At 40.6% G+C, this 21,200-nt stretch overlaps 1 protein-coding gene across 1 annotated transcript in view; it reads left to right on the forward strand.

The window, feature by feature from the left end:
* The window catches only part of hdac4 (histone deacetylase 4), a 102,747-nt gene that overhangs the window by 8,024 nt on the left and 73,523 nt on the right, over positions 1-21,200 (forward strand). Inside the window, exon 2 of the mRNA XM_020611062.1 lies at positions 2,487-2,751. Within this exon, the coding sequence (XP_020466718.1) occupies positions 2,730-2,751 (22 nt within the window). The 5' untranslated portion in view covers positions 2,487-2,729. The remainder of the gene's footprint in view (positions 1-2,486; positions 2,752-21,200) is intronic.

A 21,200-nucleotide genomic window follows, 5' to 3' on the forward strand; every position in this document is an offset into this window, starting at 1 on the left:
GACGTCTTCACTGCATTGCCCACAGTTAACCTGCTAAAGACCAGTCATACAGTGCATGTTATGCAAATTGTGTTGAACAAGCTGAAAGCGAACCCTAAGTTTCTGTCATGGTTGAGCCCAATTAACTACGTATGTAGGTTGTTGAAGATGTTTTGGTAGATTTTAGGTTGAGACTGACCAGCCCATCAAACAGAATGCAGTGACTTCTCGTGTGTGAAAGTGAAGGCGACACTGAAGCAGCTAACTCTGGTAAAATGGTAACATCTATATCCTTACCATATCCACCGCTGCTGTCAGGTCATACTGAACACACAACTGTCCCCAGGCTGTCAGAACACTATCAACAGGACAAATGATCCCCCTGTGCCACTTGAAGCCTGTACTTCACATCTAGTCAACCTGTCCATGTGCAGCCAACATCTGATTGATGTGATGTCCCGCGGTCATAGCTGGCCATATTCATTTGCAAACAGCCAGCAGAAAAGGTTGTGTTACTGCAGACCCTCACTTTCTCTTCTTAATCGTGTGCTCACTCACTGCCCTCTGCCCTGTTTCTCCTCCTTACTGGACTCACTGGTGCTCACCTGGGTCACACTGATTTAAGCCTCCCTCCTTTTACAGAAGGTGGGTTCATTTTCACACAGTCATGCCTTTAATTAAACATTATAGCCTAATACTCTGTCTCTGTCTTGCTAGCAGCGAGATGTGGTGCTCTCCCTTTGGAGTTTCCAGCTTCTACTGTAGATGTTTTCTTTGCATGCTAGTACAGTACTGCTCACTGTAAACACCCAGTACTCAAATAACAACGAAAAATCAGGAGCATGTCATTCAGTAGCAGTGCTGCTAATCCCACTCACCGTCTGAATAATTCATAGTCAATTAGGGCTCAGAAGCTGAAGCTGTCTTCGTGGCATAAATGCGTTTTCAATGATTCATTTCATGAGCTATGCAAGGGGTCTCTTAATTGTTGTTTACTGCTCACTATCTGACCACATGTTATTTTTATGCCATTGTGATTACTCCCGGCAGTGTTCAGAGTGCTTGGGAAATGAAGTCCATTAAGGGGTCATGAGAGTTGTATTCCTGTCAAGCGCCATGAAATGGTTCCAGATTCAGACGCTACTGCACGAGAGCAATAAATCCCATCTGATGTGAAGTGCCAGTTGGCGGTGGTGCAGGTGGTGCATCTTATGGTTCTGCAGTGCAGTAAAAATATCTGCAGTGTTGTACATTCTTCATTTTCAGCAAAAGTGAAATCACAGGAAAGAAATATTAAGGACTGCACAGCTCAAGCAGGGCAGTGCCCCAAACTACAGGCTGGTGGTGTCAGAAAACATGTAGTTATGTCTTTAGAGTGAATGAGAAATACTCACAGTACTTTGTCATAATTACAATCTCTCATTTACTTAATGTCCTGTTTTTTTTTTTCTTGATAATTCCTGATAATCGAAGTAACACCCTGGAGATTCCCAGCAGTAATGGGTTTCCATGAGCTTTTATTTGGCCGTGCACCGTCTACACCCTCTTTCCAATGAACTCATTCATTTGACAGTTTCAGTACAACAGCTTTAAAGTAACAGCGACAGCAAAGAGATTGTGTCTATTTATTTGAGAGAGAAAGGCAGCAAATACCCACTATCTCATTACAACCAGACTGCAGCTCTCATTACCGCTTGTTTGTGTTCAGCTCTGTTGACACCTGTTAGATGTGACCAAGGTGGTTTAGTTTATGCAGGGTAGAGTTGGGTAGCCAGAGGTGTCCTTGTGTGTCTCTTAGTCCTTACAGCTCTGACTACACACACACGCCTGACAGAAAAGTACTTTCCTCTTTCTCATCAGCTACTGATGTTGAGGTGGGTCTCAGCCTTCAGGAGACCTGTGTTTGTGCTCCTGTCTGGGTTTTACTATAGGGAAGTGACTTTATTAATGCACTCACTTCCCTAGCTGACCATGTGAGCTGTGAAAGTGGAATCTTTCTAATGTGACTAGAAGCTGGTACATTTTATTACTTGTGGTTAATAAAATGTGACATTTTTCTCAAGAACACCAATGCATGTTTACAGAAATTTGATCATTTATAGAGCTGTTAGACTAAGTTCAGTAGATTTGTGTGACTGGGTGCAGTACTGTAACAGTGCTGACAGTGACTTGCAGGACTAGCCGTCACATTCAAATTATGTAAACATATTGTGATTCTTTAATAAACCCAGAGGCTTCAAATGAAACTTGGTGGAAGCCAGAGTTGTTTCAGATCACTATGTTTTTTGCCCAAAAGAATTCGTATGATTTTTGTTAATAATAGTCATATTTTTCAGCATATTTACTACACTTAAAATTGGTGTCCAACATCAAACAAAAGAATAAAACATCAACCCAGTGATGACTGTTGGTTTAGAATATTCCCTGTTAGTTTGTAATTTGTTGGAAAATATCTTAGAAATTGCACCTGGAATGTCACTTTCATATGAAAATGACTTTTTGTGTAGGTACTTCTCCCAGCCTGACTGTTCGGTTGAAAGAATCCTGCCACAATAAACCGTTGAAGTGTTTCTGCCTGTGGCTCAGTGTGATGAAGCCCTGAGATGCACCTCCCCTCTGGCCTTCCTTAGCCTGGCGCTTCCACCTGGCCGCACCATCGTGACCAGAGAGCACATGGTGGTCACTACTGACACCCTCACCACTGACCTCTCCTCCCCTGTCAAGTCTGCCTGGCACCAACAACCACAACAATGAACTCTCACTGTCAACCAGGTAAGATCGAACTCCTTTGTCCTTTTCTGTGCACGTGTAGTTGCTTTGACATGGGAAAGCCTTCTGCTACCGGAGTAAACGCAACATTTGGCTTTAGTGACTATGATTATGTGATGTGTGCTGAATTTACATACAGCTTATTCTTTTGTTCTTTTGTGTTGAAAATAGTGTTTAAGAAAACAATGCACCAGCATGGTGCATTGTTGACACAGCAGTGGTGCTTAAGGCAGGGCACATGTCAGTCCAAGTATCGTTTTATTGTCTATTTAATTGACTTACATGTGTTCACCCCAAAAAGTCACTGTTGCCAAGAAAGCAATTAATGCAGAAAATATAATTGTAATTACAAGATGTTCTTGTCATATTGTTTAAGAGTTTGAAGTTATTCACTGAGGTTCTGAAGTAAAACCTGAGTAATTACAGGCAGATTTTATTTTCATGTTGTCGATTAGTAAGGATTGCATTTTGGGAGGTGCAAATGTTGACTTGATAGAAAAGCCCTTTACACACAGTACTGTGAAAAGGTCTTAGTCCACCATTAGTTTTTCTGTTTTAGCAAGGTTGTAATGTTAATTACAAATGAAAAAATTTTAAATGTTCAGACCCAAATGGCCTCTACAGTCCAAAGTCAGTATTTTGTACTTAGCACAGCTTGAATTCTTTTGGGGAGACTGTCTGAAGTCTTGAAACCAGGACAGACCCTCCACCATGTTTCGCTGAAGGCTGCTACACTCATTCTTCCACCTCTCTCCAACTCTTCTTCCCACATATTGTTGATGACTGGACCCGAACGTTTCAACCTTCGATTCACCCCATAAGATTCTTTTCCACTGATCTTCACTCCGGTCTTTGCGAGCGTTTGCATGCCTCAGCCTTTTGAGCCAGGTCCTCACTGGGTTTCCTCTGGTCTCTCACTGAAGACATTTTGACAGTTTTCTTGGTCTTCCACTCCTGTGTTTGTCCTTGACCTCTCCAGGTTCTTCATATTTCTTTAGAACAGCTTGGATACCACATCTGGAGTATCCAGTTTGGCTGCAGATTTTTTTCTCACATTTTTGTGTTTTGTAATACTGTCTACACATTTCCTGTATTTTCTAGTTGTATTCTGATATATAAATATAGAGAGTCATCATAACATTGCTAAAAAACAAATCTAAGTGCAGCCCTAGACTTTTGCACAGGACTGTAGCTCTCTATAGTCATGATGCAACCCCACAATCTTGAGTTCAGGTAGTGAACATGTCATCACATCAGGCAACAACAAAAGGCAGTTGCAACTAAATTTAGCAGTTCAGAAACATTTTCTTGAAAGAAAGTGAAAAAACAGGGGAGGAGTGTGGTTCCCTGGCCTCAAGTGACAGTTTTCTTTTGCTGTTGTTGTTGTTTTGTAACTGTAATTGCTTTCTGCATCTCTTGTTTGCTGCTTTGTTTCTAGACATCATTCCTCTCTACTATAGGTGTCCCCTTCAACACAGTATGTCTTACTGTCGCTGACTGAAGTTACTACTTCAACTAAAAGTTATTGCTAACATTGCTTGGTATCTCTGTGATTCTTTCGCTGTCTTCTTGTTTGGTTTGCACAGTGCTGATGGGTTTATTTAAGGACAGTTGACCACAAATTCAAGTTTAATAGCATTACTTTCATTTTGTTTGGAGTTAAATGTAATTGCAGCCATAGTGTACACTGTATAAATGTGCTATTTACTTTTCAGCTTTTTGTTTTTAATGTCAGTTGAACAAGTCTCCCCATGTTTGAGAGTTAAATTGTTTTTCTACTGATCATAAATTATATTTCACAGTTGGTTGCTTGACCTTAATCAACGACAGGTACCTATGTAGCACAGGCAATCCTCCCTTTTCTTTTCTATTATCACAACCGTGATGCAGATTTGGATCTTCCTCTTTCTCAAATGCTGACCCAAATGGACAAAAGGCCAAGTGTGTCCTCCCCTACCCATCAGGCTTTGGCTGTCTTAGTCCTGTTCTGTGCAATGATTAATTGTTGTGGTGCTGCTGGGCCTGTGTGGCACAATGTGGGTTGCTGGCATCACCTTTTTTCCTCATGAGCTGTTGGTAGAGACGTGGTTGAGTCCTAGCCAGAAGGGTGTGCATCAGAAAGGATGTTTCAGGCTGTCTGGATAGCTGTGAAGTTATTTGTGATTGTTTTTCTTAAATACAATGTTATATAAGCAGAACGCCGGAGTGGGCCATATTTTTCTCTTTTTTATTTTCCTGCTATTCTGACCATGTCCATGCTCTGTCTGTTTTCACAATATGTTTATGTTCCTCATCAAAATCTCATTTGGACTGTTTCCGGGAGGGAACCTTTTCATACTCACCCACAATATGTCAGTTAATGGCTAAAGATAATCGCAGTTTTGGGAAAGACATTTCTTATGAAACCAAACCTTCCATCCACAACAGTTTAGAGATAAGACCAAAATTAGGTGAGAGATAGTTTTGTTGAAATTTTGTATTAAGCCAGAACATTTCAACTGCCTGTCTGATCTCCACCTTGAGGCACTCTGAAATGAAGAACAAAGCCTTCACTCCTCAGTTTCACCTCCTGTTAGCTGTTCATTTTCTCCTTGTTGCCCTCCAGTCTGTGCAGTATTGCTAATCCCCTTTCTATATATGACTAATCATCATTTCCTATTCTCAAACCACCATTTTAGAGCACTGAAGGGCCTTTTGTCTGACTTAAACTTGGGTGGCAAAAGCCTGGCATGTTGACATGCTACTTGGCATTTTGGAACTGGATTTATGGCCTTGGAGCCAGAGCTAGAACACACACACACAGACAAACTCTCTCATCCCAGCAAGACTCTCCCCACCCTCCTGTCCCTCTCCTCCTGCCCATCCTCTTTCCAGCAGCAGAAGTCAGTGGCAGGTCCTGGCTGAGGGGGATCTTGCGTCAATAAATCGTCATGTAGAGCGGCTCCCCTCCCTGGAACACAAACAGAGCAAGGGGCTGTCTGCTGCTGGAGTCCTGGTAGAACTTGTTAAGCCCCTCTGAGCCTTGTACGGTCTGACCAAAAAAGAAAGCTAATGCCATTTTTTTGTGTGGAAAAGTTGAACTTATCACTTTTCTGCAAGTTTACACATGTTTAGCAGGTGTGTGACTACTGGCTTTTAACTCACCTAGATTTCATTGCACATACAGAACTGAGCATAGCTGTTGTTAATTTTAGTTTAACTCCAGCCTCTCTCCTCTCCAGCATCTCAGCTGCTGTGTGTGTGTGTGTGTGTGTGTGTGTGTGTGGAGAAGCTGAGCCCCACCCTTGGGCAAAAGGCACCACAGAGAGAAGCCGCTAGCTCATATTTACAAAATATACAGATTGCTGAAGGGGAGGTGGGACCGTGGACGTTTGGTTCCCAATTTTTGGTGTTCAGAACCATTACACCCCTACTAAGATTAATTCACAACCTTACAATCCATGCAACACACCCCAGAAGGGCATGGGTCAAAGGAAACACATGATCTTTATGCAGTTTTTAGATTAGCTGGTGACTTTGTGTAGAGCTGCAGCTGTGTTTCCGTCAGTCATTGCAGCTATCCAGTATTGATGTACAGGCTGGGGGCCGCTGTGAGAAGTGGTTTTTAAGATAAATAGAAGAATCGACACCTCCTCGCTTTTCTGAGTCTTATTCAGACTGTTGATATCTGACAGATGGTTTTGAATTATTCATGTGGAGATTTCATCCCAGAGATTACTCAGTATCAGAGAGAAAACAGAGCAAAAGATTGAGAGGACAGACAGAACAATAAATGCTTAACAAACGACAGTGGAGTGTAAATAGCAAACGCCAGATAAGACTTGATTGAGGTCTGTGATGTCATTAGCCAAGATTAAAGTTCCTTCTTTTACAGCTGCGATATTCACTGTTTTGATTTCCTAGTCAATTTTATGGCTGTTTTTGTTTTTGTACTTTGAGGACGTTATTGTTACTGTGCCGATTCAAAAATACACTGTTGTAATTTTTAAGCCTTTTCAGAGTCTTGTCAGATATAAAATACAATATATGTTATTGACATCTGTGCATGTTTGCTCAGTTTTTCCTTTTTTAAAGTAAATTTCAAGCATTTGTAATAAATAATCACATTTTGATTTTAATATATTTAGAGGTCATTTAGAGGTAGTCATTTGCTGTATAGTTTATACTCTGATTTTGAAAATATAGTATAGAATAATATTTATTTTCTTACGTGCTCTTCCTTCTCCATCTTTTCTCCCTTCTCTGTCTTTTTTGTCTCCTGGTTTTAATCACCAGCTGTAATAAGGACTCACAGTTGGAGCTATCAAAAGCCTGCACTGGATTAGAAGACTGGCTAGTCTTGGGCCGTACCACTGGCAAGTGAAACTATCTTCAAAAAGGGGGCTACGCTGGTCCACAGTGATGATTTCTCACTTATAGGGGCCACTGTCACAGGGTTTTCCCTTTTGGCTTGTGGAGTTAAATGATATGTTTTAGGCTTAATGTTTAGAAAGTTGTCTAAAGATGGCCGAGGTTGACCAAGGTAAGACAAAATGAAGTCGGGTCTAAGAGGTTATTCAGAGAGGTTGAGGGGTTTTGCGGAGAGTGATGCTGTTCATTTGATCTGTACGTCTGCACATTTGCAGCTGTGCTCATAGTCACTGCTGCTATCTAATGATTGTCCAATGAGCAAAAAGGACACACTAGCACTCCCTCCTATGCAGAAATGTTATTGTTCTTATTTTTCCTTCGCTGTGCAAAATTGTCCTCTACGGAAAGATGGATGGGAATGAGAGCTGAACCAAACTAAACAGAAGTCTTGTTAAGAGAACAATGGAAGCTAAGATTACCTCCTCATTGTCTTTCTACAGTTTCCCAGCAGATTCCATTCAGGTGGTCTCCTTATCAGAAGAAATATGTGCGATTTAGCCAATGAAAGAATTTATTAAGCATTCAAAGCTTTGCTTCTGTTGGAAGAAAAGCTGAAAATTGAACTACGTGTCCAAATTGTGGCGCACCTTTCTTTCAGATTAACAAGGATCCACCAGTCTTCTTTTTTTGTTCTTTCACCACTAATTTTATAATGATTTTATGGATGATTTGGTAGGTAAGCTTGGCAATAGGACACTGGTTACAGTGATAACATATCTTTTGTATGTACTGTTTTGTGCTATTTACTCTGGCTTTCAGCACACATGCCCATAAAGAGGTGTTGCTTTGAACACGTACCGTTTCCTTGTGGGGAAAAACTAATACGACTCAGTAAGGCAGTATGACTGTAGACAAGGATCCATGTATAACATTTGTGTTTGAGGTCACATTAAGGTACAGTAGTGACAACTGATGGTGCTGCACAGAAGAGTGTAGCCCAGATGTCCACTCTTTAATACATATTGAGATTAAGAATGCACAAGATCTTGAAGATGAACTCATAAGGACTCACATCTGCTGCCAGGCTCACAGTACAAGAGAGATGCAAGTGTTCACTTTTGCCTGAAACCTCTGTGCAGAAAAAAAAAGCCCAGATATAGTAGGACTAGAGAATTCTTGCACTGTTGAGTTTCCCTTCTGGCTGAGAGGTGCAGTCTGTTGAATGTGTTTGACCATGGAAACTGGAGAAGAGGGCGGTGTGTCAGTAGGTCTCTGAAGTTGTAATCCTCCTGCTTTTATGGACAAAACAAACTCAGATGTTCTCAGTGGTTACACAATCTGTGCACCCTGGGTCTTCCAGGGCAGAATGAACTTTTCCAGCCACTAATCCGAGGATAAACCCTGAAACGCTGTATGCCGCTGTGTACAAAAAAATGCATGAAATGCCCCTTGAAGCTGCTGTGCTGGCTGCGATAGGTATCCCCTGCAAATCTGTATTCACTTAGCCAGTGTGACTGTTTAGAGATGCAGGTCCTGGCCAAAGCATATGAGTAGAGCGGAGCAGTGAGAATTTCCGCTCCTTGCCGATGGAGCTGTTCGCCCACTGCACTCCCCTGCTCAAACTCACAACAGGCAGCTCCATTCATTATCGCTCAGCGCTCAACTCAGATCGCATCCCACTCCACTCACTCCAAAAAAGGGGAAAAATCTGCATGTATTTCACTTTTAGCTTAAGCCGTAGCCTTACATGTCAAAGAACCAAAGAACAATGTTTGCTTTTTCATAAGAAATGATTTGTTTCAACCTACAGTTAGGCCTGTGTAACAAGAAATATAACACAAAAAGTCATATGTAAAATTCAATGAATTAATGGACCTGATTAAACAAAATTTAATTTGGTGAAATTTGGGCACAAATGTAAAAAGAGCGTAACATTGGTAGTTTATGTTGAACTGATACAGAGATGATACGGTTTAGCAGCCTGAGCTAATGCACAATGGCTGGAAACTGGTTTGACATGAAAATCAGAGAACCGTTCATCCTCTATGCAGAAATAACTACATATTTATGGTAAATAGCTTTGCAGTGTGTTTGTCTTGTGTGATGTCGAATATCACCTGCAACATTGTGGCTGTGCCCGGCCAGGCCCTGCCATGGTTGAACAAAGTCCTACTGGAAATTTTGCGCACAGCAGCTCTGTCTGAACGGCAAAAAAGAGCAACTGCTACACGTCTACATGTAGCCTGTAAATTCACAGCTACCATGTCTGACAGGGGCTTCAGTCTGTAAGAGACTAGACCTAATATGCCCCAAATGGTGTATGACTAGTTTGACTGAGAAAGAGGATTTCAGGGCCGGAGTTTTGTGTCTTTATAACTCTGATTCAGCTGGGGAAATCAGGTTTGTGTAAGTGAACATATTATGTTCCTCTCTCAGAGCCTTTTACTCAGCAAGACTTCAGAACTCCTACTGCTCCACTGGAGCTACTTAGCTGCCAGCGGTAGACTCCTGTGGTTGTACTTGGCAGCTTGCATGTGTGACTGTGTGGTGAATTTGAAAGCCTTTTTTTTAAAGCATGCCTGCTTAGTAAACAGCCTTTAAATAAATAACAGTTAAGATTCCTCCTCACATACTTTCTACCCAATAACAATAATTATCTATTAAAGTCAAAATGTACCAGTGATCCAAGTTATAAAACTAACAAGAAAAAAGTTTACTTGTTTTTTTTATATTAATACTTTTTCTCCAAGAAATCAAGTTTTGGTAGATTTGTTTCCTTTCAGTCCTTGTTACTGGTTACTCCTCTCCTGTGGCCTGCAGATTTTTATGTGTGGGTTTTTTTATTTTTTATTTGATACTTTTTTGTGTCTCACCTGTAATGGAAACATAAAAACGTGAGATAGGATCATTGTGAAATACGCTAACATGCTTGGATGTGCAATGACCAGTGACTGGATAGTTGAAATATCAAATTTTTGTTTCAGAGAGTGAACTGCAAAGTGCTCTGGACATTAAATGGGTCAAATAAAGATTAAACTGAGTGAACATTCCCCTTTAATTTATTGGACAAATGGTAAAATGAAACTAATGGCTTCATGTCTACTTTGTGCTCTATGCAGGATGGGGTTTTTATTATTTAAGCTCGACCAAAGATGATTGCCTTGTGAAATAAAACATGATCTCTGTTGTTTTGATATTTGAGAAGAAAAACTAGTGCACTCAATCATTTGGGGTTCAGAAAAACCAAGTGAATGGTAAATCTTTCTTGGGGGGAGCCTACCTGATTCTGTAAGTTAGTAAGCAGCTTGGAAGTTGATGGCAAATGACAGGCATTTGTTATAAAATGGAGACTACTTATGTTCAGTGTCCTTAAACCCTCCAAACATATTCCATTAATATTCTAGGTTTGTCAGCTTTTGTTCTGAATCAACACCTCCAGGATGCAGAGCTGTGTAGCAGCTCATATTAGAATATGTAATGGATCTTCTGTTAAAATATAATATAATAATATCCAGTATAGTTGTACGCCTTAGGAAAGGATTACTGTGTCACTGTTCCCAGCAGCCTACATGCAGAGTGTACACTTAGAAACCTTGCTGTAGAAATCTATGCAAGACCACTGAGCTCAGCGGTACTCGCCATCAGTCAAAAGGTTTGCCATTTGCAATTTACCAGACTTCGCTTTCATTCATTAGCATAACATAGCAAGCTCATTTCTTCAGCTTTCAGAAGCCGGTTAGATGAATGGAACAAAAACGGTATGTTGTAGAGTTTCCTGTTGGCTACATAAATGAGCCGGTGTGAACAGTCCTGATAAATAAAAATATGACTCACTGTTACTTGTGGTTTTGTAAAATGTAGAATTTAGTAAATGTGTGTAAAGCAAAGGTGTTCCCTCATTTTACAAGCTGTTCTCCTGCAGCTCACTGAAATCCCACTGATAGTTTTCTCGGGCTACACTATGTCCTCTTTGTCACCCCAACTCCGATTTTGTCTTTGTGTTGGCGTCTATCAGGCTTACTGTCATTCTCCCACGATTGCACTGGGAGCTAACACTCTAATGAGCATCCGTGCAATGACAGTCCACACAGCAAGTGTTTAACTCGCATGCAAACGCTGACACATCATGTAATACACGCAAACACGGGTCCTTCTGTGGGAATGTTTATTTGACCTGACAAAGATGCACTCTCAGAGGCGTGTGTGGAGCAAACAATTAGACAGTTTTTGGGGGCACACTGGGTACACAAGGTGACACTTGTACCCTGTAGGGTGCTGGGGCCTTGAATAGATATCTATTCACATGAATAGGCTTTATTTCTGTTGCTTGTGACTGGTTGAAATTCACCATCTTGTAAATATTTTAGTAATTTTGCATGGCAGGTAGGACTTTTTAAAAGTACGTGCTGGAATTGTTTTGCCATGTATGCCTGTAGTATGGCAGTATGAGAACAAAGAAGGCAAACTTCCAAACACTGATCATCACCTGCTATCACCGTCCCCTAAGGTGAAACATGGTGGTGGCCTCATCATGCTATGGGGGTGCTTCTCAGCAGCAGGGACAGGGAAACTGTACAGAACTGAGTAAAGGATAAATGCTGCCAATACAGTAAGGTCCTTGAAGAAAACCTGCTCCAGAGTGCACACGGCATGAGAATGGGGTGACGTTCACCTTTCAGCTCGACAGTGACCTGAAGCAAACAGCCAAGACAAAACTGAAGTGGCTTCTCTGACTGTCATTGAGTGGCCAGATTGTGACACTTCACATCCAGCGGAGCTTCAGAGGATCTGCCATGAATAATGGGACATCCTGAATGAAAGGTCTGAATACTTTTGGAACTGACAGTGCACAGAATAAAAGGCAGGATACTTTCTGAAGCCACTGTATGTTAAAAATGTTTAGTGGCAGAGCAGACAGGAGGGAAAGACTTTTGAACTATTTCTAGACACTATTAATAGCTACAACTTGTACACCCCATCCAGTGTTTTTCTTTCTCAGAAATGTATTCACACATCAACAGAGGGCACTTTGTAGCAAGCATGGATCTAATGGGGCCCCATCCACTTTTGTTTACACCAGATGCAGAGTAGCCTCATTCCAAAACACAAGTAAACAAACCACATCAGAGTCCACTACAAGCCCAACAGTATTATAACTGGAGTTGATTCATCTGTCAAATGAAAATGACAGTAGACCCACTCTAGGAGGTTTGATAGCAGGAGGAAACTCCATTTCACTATGTATGGAGTTTTTTTTAACTCTGGCTTTTGGTTTAAGCTTGCCATGCACAGTGTCAACCTGGTTCTGCCCAGTGATGATGTCTCGAGAATTACATCCATACAGCATCAGTGCAGCCTGTTGCATTACCCAGTGAAATTAAAACCATGTAATCAGGTCAGCAGTGATCTAAAAGCTGTCATTACATTGCTCAAATGATGTAATCACCCAGACTTTAGTGGCCTGCGTAATGTAACTTTATGTGCTGTTAATACACAATGTTGTTGCTGTTTTTCATGGTGGGCTTTCATTCTTTGGAGTTACTGTCAGCAGGATAAAGGCATGAAGTACCATATCCTTATGATTCTGGTGATCCCTGGCATTTAATATGCCATTATCAGCAGATTGACTTCTTTCCTTCAGAGTGAAATATTTCAAACGAATGTATGGACTGCAATGATATTTATTACAAACATTTATATTTCCAGCAAAATGACTGTTTAATATAACCTCTGTAATCTCCTGACATTTCACTGATCATCATGATCAGGCTAAACATTGGTTAGTGCATAGCTAATAGCTAATACCAGCTTTAAAGCACAGAGACAAGAGAGAGGTTTCTGGAGACTGGAGGTACACGCCACTAGCTGTTTGCTCAGAATCATTCTCCTGGCACCAAATGAGCACACGATAATTAGGCATAAGCACACAGAGGAACACATGGAAACAGACCCTGAGCAATGCAAAATAAAAAATACCCTGCATATGTCTCGATCAGTCATGTTACAGGCATTATTGACATCAGATAAGTCAGGTACAATGTCAGAACTGTGTACATGCGATTAAAATTACCAATGGAGAAGCAACAGATGTTAATCAGTCTTATCATTTTAGTATTAGAAATGTTAATCTGTTTACAAAACGGTCAATTTAGTTCTTTCTGAGGAAGCTCACTACAAGTGATGCTTTAGTATATTGTACTTTATATCCAAACCTGACCCGAGCCCAACACATTTGAGCTTGTGTGGTGCTTTTCTAGTATGGCCCTCTTGCATATAAGATTATGAATAGCGTTGCCATGGACTTAACGGCCCCAACCTGACCCCAATCCATGGGTATCGATGGGTCCCATTGGGTTTGATTTGGGCATTCACCCTCTACTGTGAGACAGCCAATAATGCTACAGATGTGCAGCTAAGATCAAATTCTAGCAGAAGCTCTGCTGACTCGGTCAGGTGTCACCAGATTCCACGCATCTTCAAAACTTACCAAGATAGATCAGGAATACATCCTAAAGGAAAATCACAGTATAGTGAAATATAATCCTTCTTCAATAACTTTCAAGCTACTAATGATATCAGTGTCATTCCAAATGCTACAGATAGGTTTTTATGGGCAAGGATTAAGGAACTATTTTATGAGGGTCAAACTAACATGGGAACATTGCATTTAGACATAATGACATTATGGGGAAACTGAGCTGCAAGAGGTTTGTGCTCTCTGACTGCTGTCTAGTTAAAACTCTTTTAGTGCTGGGCCCATTTGACATAATATATTTAGTTATTCCTAGCTGGTCTGCAGTGTATGGATCTTTGAAGACTACAATGATGCATTTAGTTTCCTTGTTCATGTTGCAGTAGAAAGAACTTGTACCAGGGTTTAAACCAACAGGCTTTTAGCTCCTAGATGCATGTGGAACCAATCTGCTAATATTCTGGCTACAGTCGGAGATGAGCTTCTGACTCCATTGGTACAGGTCAGACTGGGCATAGGCCCTCGTTATTGAAGGCCCCTTTATCATCCTGACCACAATAAACAAGTAAGCCATTCTCAACTTTAGTGTGCTTATGCTCCATGAAAACAAGCGTGACTATTTTAATTGTAATTAGGGGGAGAACATTGGCATAGGGTCTGAGCCAATCATAGGCAGTGAATGATTGTGTGTGTGTTTGTATTTGTGGGTCAGAATTTGTCTGATAGTGAATGAGAATATACTCTTTGTATAGGTGTCCAGGGCAAGCACAGTCAAAGGCCCATTCATTTTTTCCTTTTGAATAGAGAAGCTGTCATGTGTGACACTTCATGAAATGGTACTTTAAAATCTGGCAGTCAAAGACTGTAATTGTAGTGTGTTTAGTCATACTGTTAATATATTAGTTAGTGTAAGAATGTTCCAGAGGGGTTTATTCTACCTTTATTCAGTCGCTGCCTCATTAGTATGACTCATATCCTGACATTTCATTGCCTGTGTCATCTTACTGTCATCTCAGCCACTTAAAATCTGTGGCAAGCTTGGCTGCTCACTGATGCTTTCAGTAGTGTTTCTGCCAATATTTCATAATTCTTTTCTCGAAATGTAGATAGTTGTTTTTTTTTTACTGACTCTGTGGCAGATCTGCAAAATGGGTCTGGATTGGAATGCACTTGCACACTGCAGCAGATCTGCAGACCTGGTCCAGGCCCACCCCATAGCTGTTGAAATGAAGTGACATCTGTTCTGGATCCATTTCAGATCTTTTCATTAAGCAGCACACCAGTGCCGGACCTGCTTTGGATCTGTTCATGAAGCTGCTCATCTGATCTGGATCCATTTCAGATCCACTATTCAAAATGGCTCATCTGGCCAAAATCACATACAGAAATGTATAAAATCTAGCCTGTTAACATTTTGACTGTTCTATAAATGCTTGAATACTGATATAATCTGTCTGAGCAAATGAGCGCCCACTAGAAAACCTCAGAAGAAATTACATTAAAGCATTAAATTCATCAACCACCCTGCAGTTAAATACATTTACTGTGAAGAAACCTCAGTAGAAAATGTTGTTTGCATTAGCAGTATAACACTGATATGCAGTGATGGAAAGTGCATTTGCAAGTACTGACCATAAATACGGTTGAGGTATCTGTATTTTATTTAAGTAGTTCCATTTTCTGTTACCTCATACTTTATTATATTTTAGAGGCAAACATTTGCTGAACTACACGTGTTTTAAAACTGAAGTTAGTATTTTAAAATATTTTCTAGTTACTTTTTTGGACCAGATTATTAAAACAAAATCCTCAGTGTTACATTCATAAACTACCCAAACGTAGCTCCCCCTTTACCTGCTGAAAGATTAAGAGATAAGGTTGGCCATTTTTTTTTTTCGCTTTGAGCACTTGGAGGATGTTGTGTCCCTATCAATGTTGAGACCAAACCTATGCCCTTGGTACGAGCTTTCTGCATTGTTTACAGTTCACTAGCTTCTCGCCCTTTGACCGAGATCTTGCAGATGTGTGGCTGAAAGTCTAGGTTTGCTACTATTCACAAGCAATGTCATGTCTCAGGCTACAACATCTTTCCGAAAGAGGGAAAGCATCGAGATCAGTGTGAGAGGACTTGAAAGCACAGCACTTGTGGAGGTATTGAGGCTAGGCTAAATGTTTCTATCTGTCAAGAAAGTTCACTGCTCTTCTTATTGTATCAGTCCCCCAGGTGCTAATATGGCAGAGACACTGCAAGAGCTGCATAATGGCTTCAGCAGTCAAAGGCTCTCCCACCAAATTATGCATTTATGAAGATGTTTTTTTATGAAAAAGTCATTAAATTACATCACACTGCCCAGAATACTATGATATACCTGTGTATTGTTAGCAATCAATTTTCAAAATATCATTTTGAATGAAGATGCTGTTAAGGCCTCAAAAGCTCACAATTTGTACTTCCAAGGCACGATGTCCTCCACAGACAAAGCCTGATCTTACTCAACCCCACCCCTCCCCCACATCCCTGCATTTGCTTCAGTCAAACGATTTATGTCTAATTAGCGGTTATAAGCTCTGCACTTCCTCTGAAAGCCTCCATATTAGAAACCAAATCTTATAATTAACCCATCCTCTCACATGAAAGTAATGGCAGTGCTCTGCCTTGTCAGAGGCCCATGTTGACAGTTCTGTCATCTCAGACCCCCCAGCCACACACACACACACACACACACACACACACACACACACACACACTCACCACCTCCCCAAATATCCTAGCAGTTTAAAGAAAGATGAGCTGGCTAATGGACTGCTTACTAGTGCAGCAATTGACCTTGAAGGTTCATTTAGTTAAGTTTTCTGAACAGTGAAAGCATCCTTCAAATTGGACAGAAAGGGATTGGACACGGTCCCATCTGGATCCTTTAGCTACTAATCATCCAGATATGTTTAGATATATTGCATGTTCAAAACTAATGCTTCTATATAAATGTTTAAAATATATATCATTTGATCTGTATTTTCATCAGTAATCTTGTAAACATCAAGGACTTTTTACACACATTTCTTCACACATTGCATTGAAACCTAATGTGTTACGGAGCAGTTTAATATTTGTTAATAACAGATGTATTTGGAGTGATTTCTATAGTTTTTATCAACATGTGAAACTTGCCTGTCCTTTGTATCCTTGCTGATGGGTTTAACAGAGTTACTGGAGTGGATTTGTGTTGCTGAAGGAGTTTGTTGACATCAGATGGCATGGGAGCTATGAATCCACACACAAGGCTCAACGAAGGAGCCCATGCAAACCTGCACCAGGCACATCGAGAGGGGGGAAAACAAATAAACTAAGCCCAAATCAAGTATCCTCACAGTTGGCATGTTCCCATAGACATTTGGTAGAGAGAGAGGATGGATCAGTGAAGGACTTACTGGCGTTTCTTCTGTGTTTCATAATGGCCAAAATATATTCAAGATGTGTAACAATTTAAATGGATTTGTCAAAAGTTATTAAGCCAATTTAAGTCAGATATATTGACAGTAAAAGGGCTTTTGTGTCTCAAATAAGACAACACAATTATATCTGAATATGTTTACCATTGTTTATGCCTCTGTGCCAGCGGTGTAATGTTTGCAGGTTGTCCGTCCATCCGTCCACCCAGCCCATTCTTGTGAACATGATATATCAGGAACAATTTAAGGAAATGTCTTCAAAATTTTCACACGTGCCCACTTGGCCTGAAAGATGAACTGATTAGATTTTGGTGGTCAAAAGACAAATTATGCTGTCACATCCAATCTGTCCTACATCCTTGTGAATGCGATATCTCGGGAACGCCTTGAGGAAATTTCTTCAAATGTAGCGCACATGCACTTGGACTCGAGGATGAACTGATTAGATTTAGGTGGTCAAAGGTCAAGGTCAAGATCGGTGACCTCACATCTGTCCTATTTATATCAATTTTATTGGTTGCTGGATGCATTCAACTTCAAAACTGTAATTATAGTTGAACCTGTGTTTTGTGTGGCTCCTTCCAGATGTTGGATAACAACTTTGTTCATGTGGAAAATTTACAAATGATGCCTGTTTTTAATTTATTTATTGTTTAGGTAAAAATGTGTCTATCCAGGCATGCATTTCAGCTGTAGTGTGATACTGTGTGCTTGTGCAAAGAGGACACTTAAAAGAAAGATATAGTATAAATCACAGAGCTCAGTAAGATGGATAATCATAATAATGACAATGACAACACAATCCACTCAGCATCAGATTGCTCTGTAATTCCATAGTAAACGGTTTGTGTGACATGCTGGCGAATGCAGGCCTAAAGCACGTAAACACACACACACACACACACATACACATTTCCAAACTGATTGCTTTTCAGCTGTTGTCTCAGTTTCAGCAGCCACTCAGATTACAGTACAAAACAGATGGCTGCTGCAAATGATATCACTGGGAGACTGTTTTAGCCTATTGATGGTAGTGCTGGCTGTCATCAGCTAGATGTACAGTATGTCCCAGTGCTCACATTTGGTCATAACACATCATTTCACAGTGGAGAAATATTAGCTGAGAACATGAATATCTTGATTGAGAACCAGAAACGTATTACTTTAAAACATATTTTTATAATAAAACGCCTACTCTCAACCCTAATACCCAACATTTAACCTACCCTGATCTATTGTTGTTCAATTATTTTTTCCGTTTCTATACCCCTGTCATCGTGGCACATTTTGCCAGTCAGAAGTTAACTCCAAGTCTATAGAAACACAAGCTGTCGCAGTCCTGCAAAGGGTCATGGCTATACAATATTTATTTTTGAGGTGATCTGTTAGATTACACAAGTGCAATCCAGACTTTGTCGATTCAAAATGTGCAGACTTTCCATTGTGCTCTGATTATCTGAAACTTTTTGACCCTTCCAGCTGATTTGGCAAACGCTAACATACACATAAACAGTGCAGAAGCACAGGAGAACCAAATACTTGAACTAAGGTTACCATACTCATCCATGCTTGCTTTTTAAACAAGCAAAGAAACCACACCCTCCCTGCTAACTGCTAACCCTCGCCTAGCACCCAAATCCAGGAGCTTTGCCAAAAGCAGCCTAACACTAAACATTCACAGCACTGGGGAAGAGAAAGCAAACTCTGGGAAGGTACAGGATTGACGTCAGAGAGAGCCACATATAAGAAATTCCTTCCTAATTACCAGGAATGCTCTGGCTTATTGTAAAACAAAGTCTGATTCATATTCATTTTTAAAGGCTTTGTTTTATAGTCTGTGCTGCCTATCAGTATTATATTAGTTTATTTGTTATATATTTAGCCTTGTTATTTTATATCCTTTCCTCTTGTCTTACAATTTCTTTCTTCTCTTCTTCCTCCTCCCCTTCAATGCCCATTATTTCTCATCCTCCTCTGCTTCCTTCCTTCCTTTTTTGCTTCAGCAGCTTTGTGGTACAACATTTGAAAGTGCTGACACACACCTACACCCACTTCTGCAGGACTTTTTTTTTTCTCTGGTACTTTTAATACTTGTGTTTTAAAGTTTTTTCTTTTGACCCACAGGTGCTGCACTTGTTATTCTTCCTGTAGGAATCCATGAGCAGACTGCTACACTTGGCCTTGTTTTCACAACACTTTAAAATGGGACTTAACTAATTAGGTTTACTGTTTCTTGTTGCTGCTCTTCTTTCCTTGAAAATATTAGTGTAAGTGATATAAATTCTAATGAAGATATTTAGCTTTTGCAAGATCTGTCTGTGGGGATTTTATAGTTGCAATTAAATCAGAATTGGAATCAGTTTTATCACAATGAGAGAATCTCCTTTATTTATCCATTTTATTGCATGTTGATACAAGATCCTAAAGAGCCCATCATGGCATGCTTTTTCTTGTTTTCTCAAATCACTCAAAGTCCCAGTTTTTGTCAAGATTGACAGGTTGAAGAGGGTGTCTGTAAAACCAGTTTTTAAATGTCCTCCTTAGAGATACAGTATGTTGTACTTGATAGGCAGAGGTCAGAGAGGTGATTTAGGAGAAGGGAGTGTGATAGTGAAGTGTGAGAAGCTTTTACTTACACAGGGAGGATTTGTATTGAAAATGGAGGCAGGAGGGAACCTGGGGATTTGCAGTCACTCCCAAAATTGACTGGAGGAATGCCTTTGAAGCTCCTTCTTCCTCCCTCTGGATTAATTTTATTTAGGGACAGCTACTGATTGGACACAAGCTGGGGGATGGGAGGACATGTTGGAAACAAAGCAGAGCTGGCAGACAAGTAAAAGCAGGCCATCAGCTGCTGAAATGTAGTGATGGTAGTAGCTCCCGTTTTTCCTTCCTACATGCACTCAACCTCAGCTGCAGTTAAAATCATCTGTGAATATGAGAGAGAAAACATGATGCAACTTAGTTGCTTGTTCAGTTTTTTTTTATTGAAAGGTCACTGTCATCCCAGTAAAGGAACAAATATGTAGATTTTTTTTCCAGCATGGTTTTCCACCCTGACCATGGGACATCTATGAGCAGCAGCTCATAGATATATATTTAGGTTTGACAAACAGTAACTTTAAGCATGAAAAACAGTGGTGCTACATTTCTGACACTCCCGAGATGAGAGAGACACACAGCAGAGCCTTTTGTATGGTGCTGCTAGCCCAAACAGTAACTCTCTCAAAAGGACATAAACATGCTTGTAGTGACTGTCAGAGCTCCACCAGACTATTTCTCCTGCAGAGAAAAGGAAATTTCAACAGAAGCTTCTCAAGGTTAGTAGCTTTGACTCTGCCCGTGCTACTGTGTGAGCTCTGTGCTCTTTGACCCTCCACGTCGCACATTACATAGTGACGAGTCCATGCCTCCTTCCTCACTCCTCAGCTGCAGTTTTAAATATGCTGGGAGAGCAGAAAGTTATAGAATGAAGGTTTGTAGCTACCCTTTATATAACATGTAGGAACTGTATCTGTGGACTAAGCCATATTACAACACAACTTGCAAGAAGCATGAACATGCTATTGCTTTCACCTTGTCTGCACACCCACACATTTACACACATAGCCTAAAGAGAGACTCAGGCCAATAACAGGCCTCAACAACATGCACACTCATTGTGCCTCTTAATGCTGGTGGGTGCAACACACAGTTAACATGGTTCAACATGACTGGACATGTTGGGAATCACACCCATATTCCAGGCATCAAAAAGTCAAAATACACAGTGAACACAGTCCTTGTGAAAACAGACAAAAGGTGTAATTAACTCCAGTGGTTTACAGCTTGGTTTTGTAGCTAGCTTGTCATGTCCAGTAACACACACTTTCTTCTTCAAGGGAAGCTTATTCAGTGCTTATTCAGTGAACTGAATAAGCAGGTGTAATTTGGGATAAAGTGACAAGGGAAAAGAATCTGATTGCCAAAGAGAAGTAACAGTGAAGTCAGAGAAGACTGACGGTCTCAGAGATTGTGAACCTTGTGAACTAGGATGCCCTCTTGTTCACCCTCTCTCCCTTTCTTGCCTTGCTATGTCACAGCCCTTTAATAAACCTGAACAAATGTGGTGTCTAAAAAAACCTACTGAAAACAGAATGCATCGACACTGTGGTGATGTAGCCTTACAGAGCTCGACCAA

Source organism: Monopterus albus, unplaced genomic scaffold (genome assembly GCF_001952655.1).
Source record: "Monopterus albus unplaced genomic scaffold, M_albus_1.0 scaffold109.1, whole genome shotgun sequence".
NCBI classification, from domain to species: Eukaryota; Metazoa; Chordata; class Actinopteri; order Synbranchiformes; family Synbranchidae; genus Monopterus; species Monopterus albus.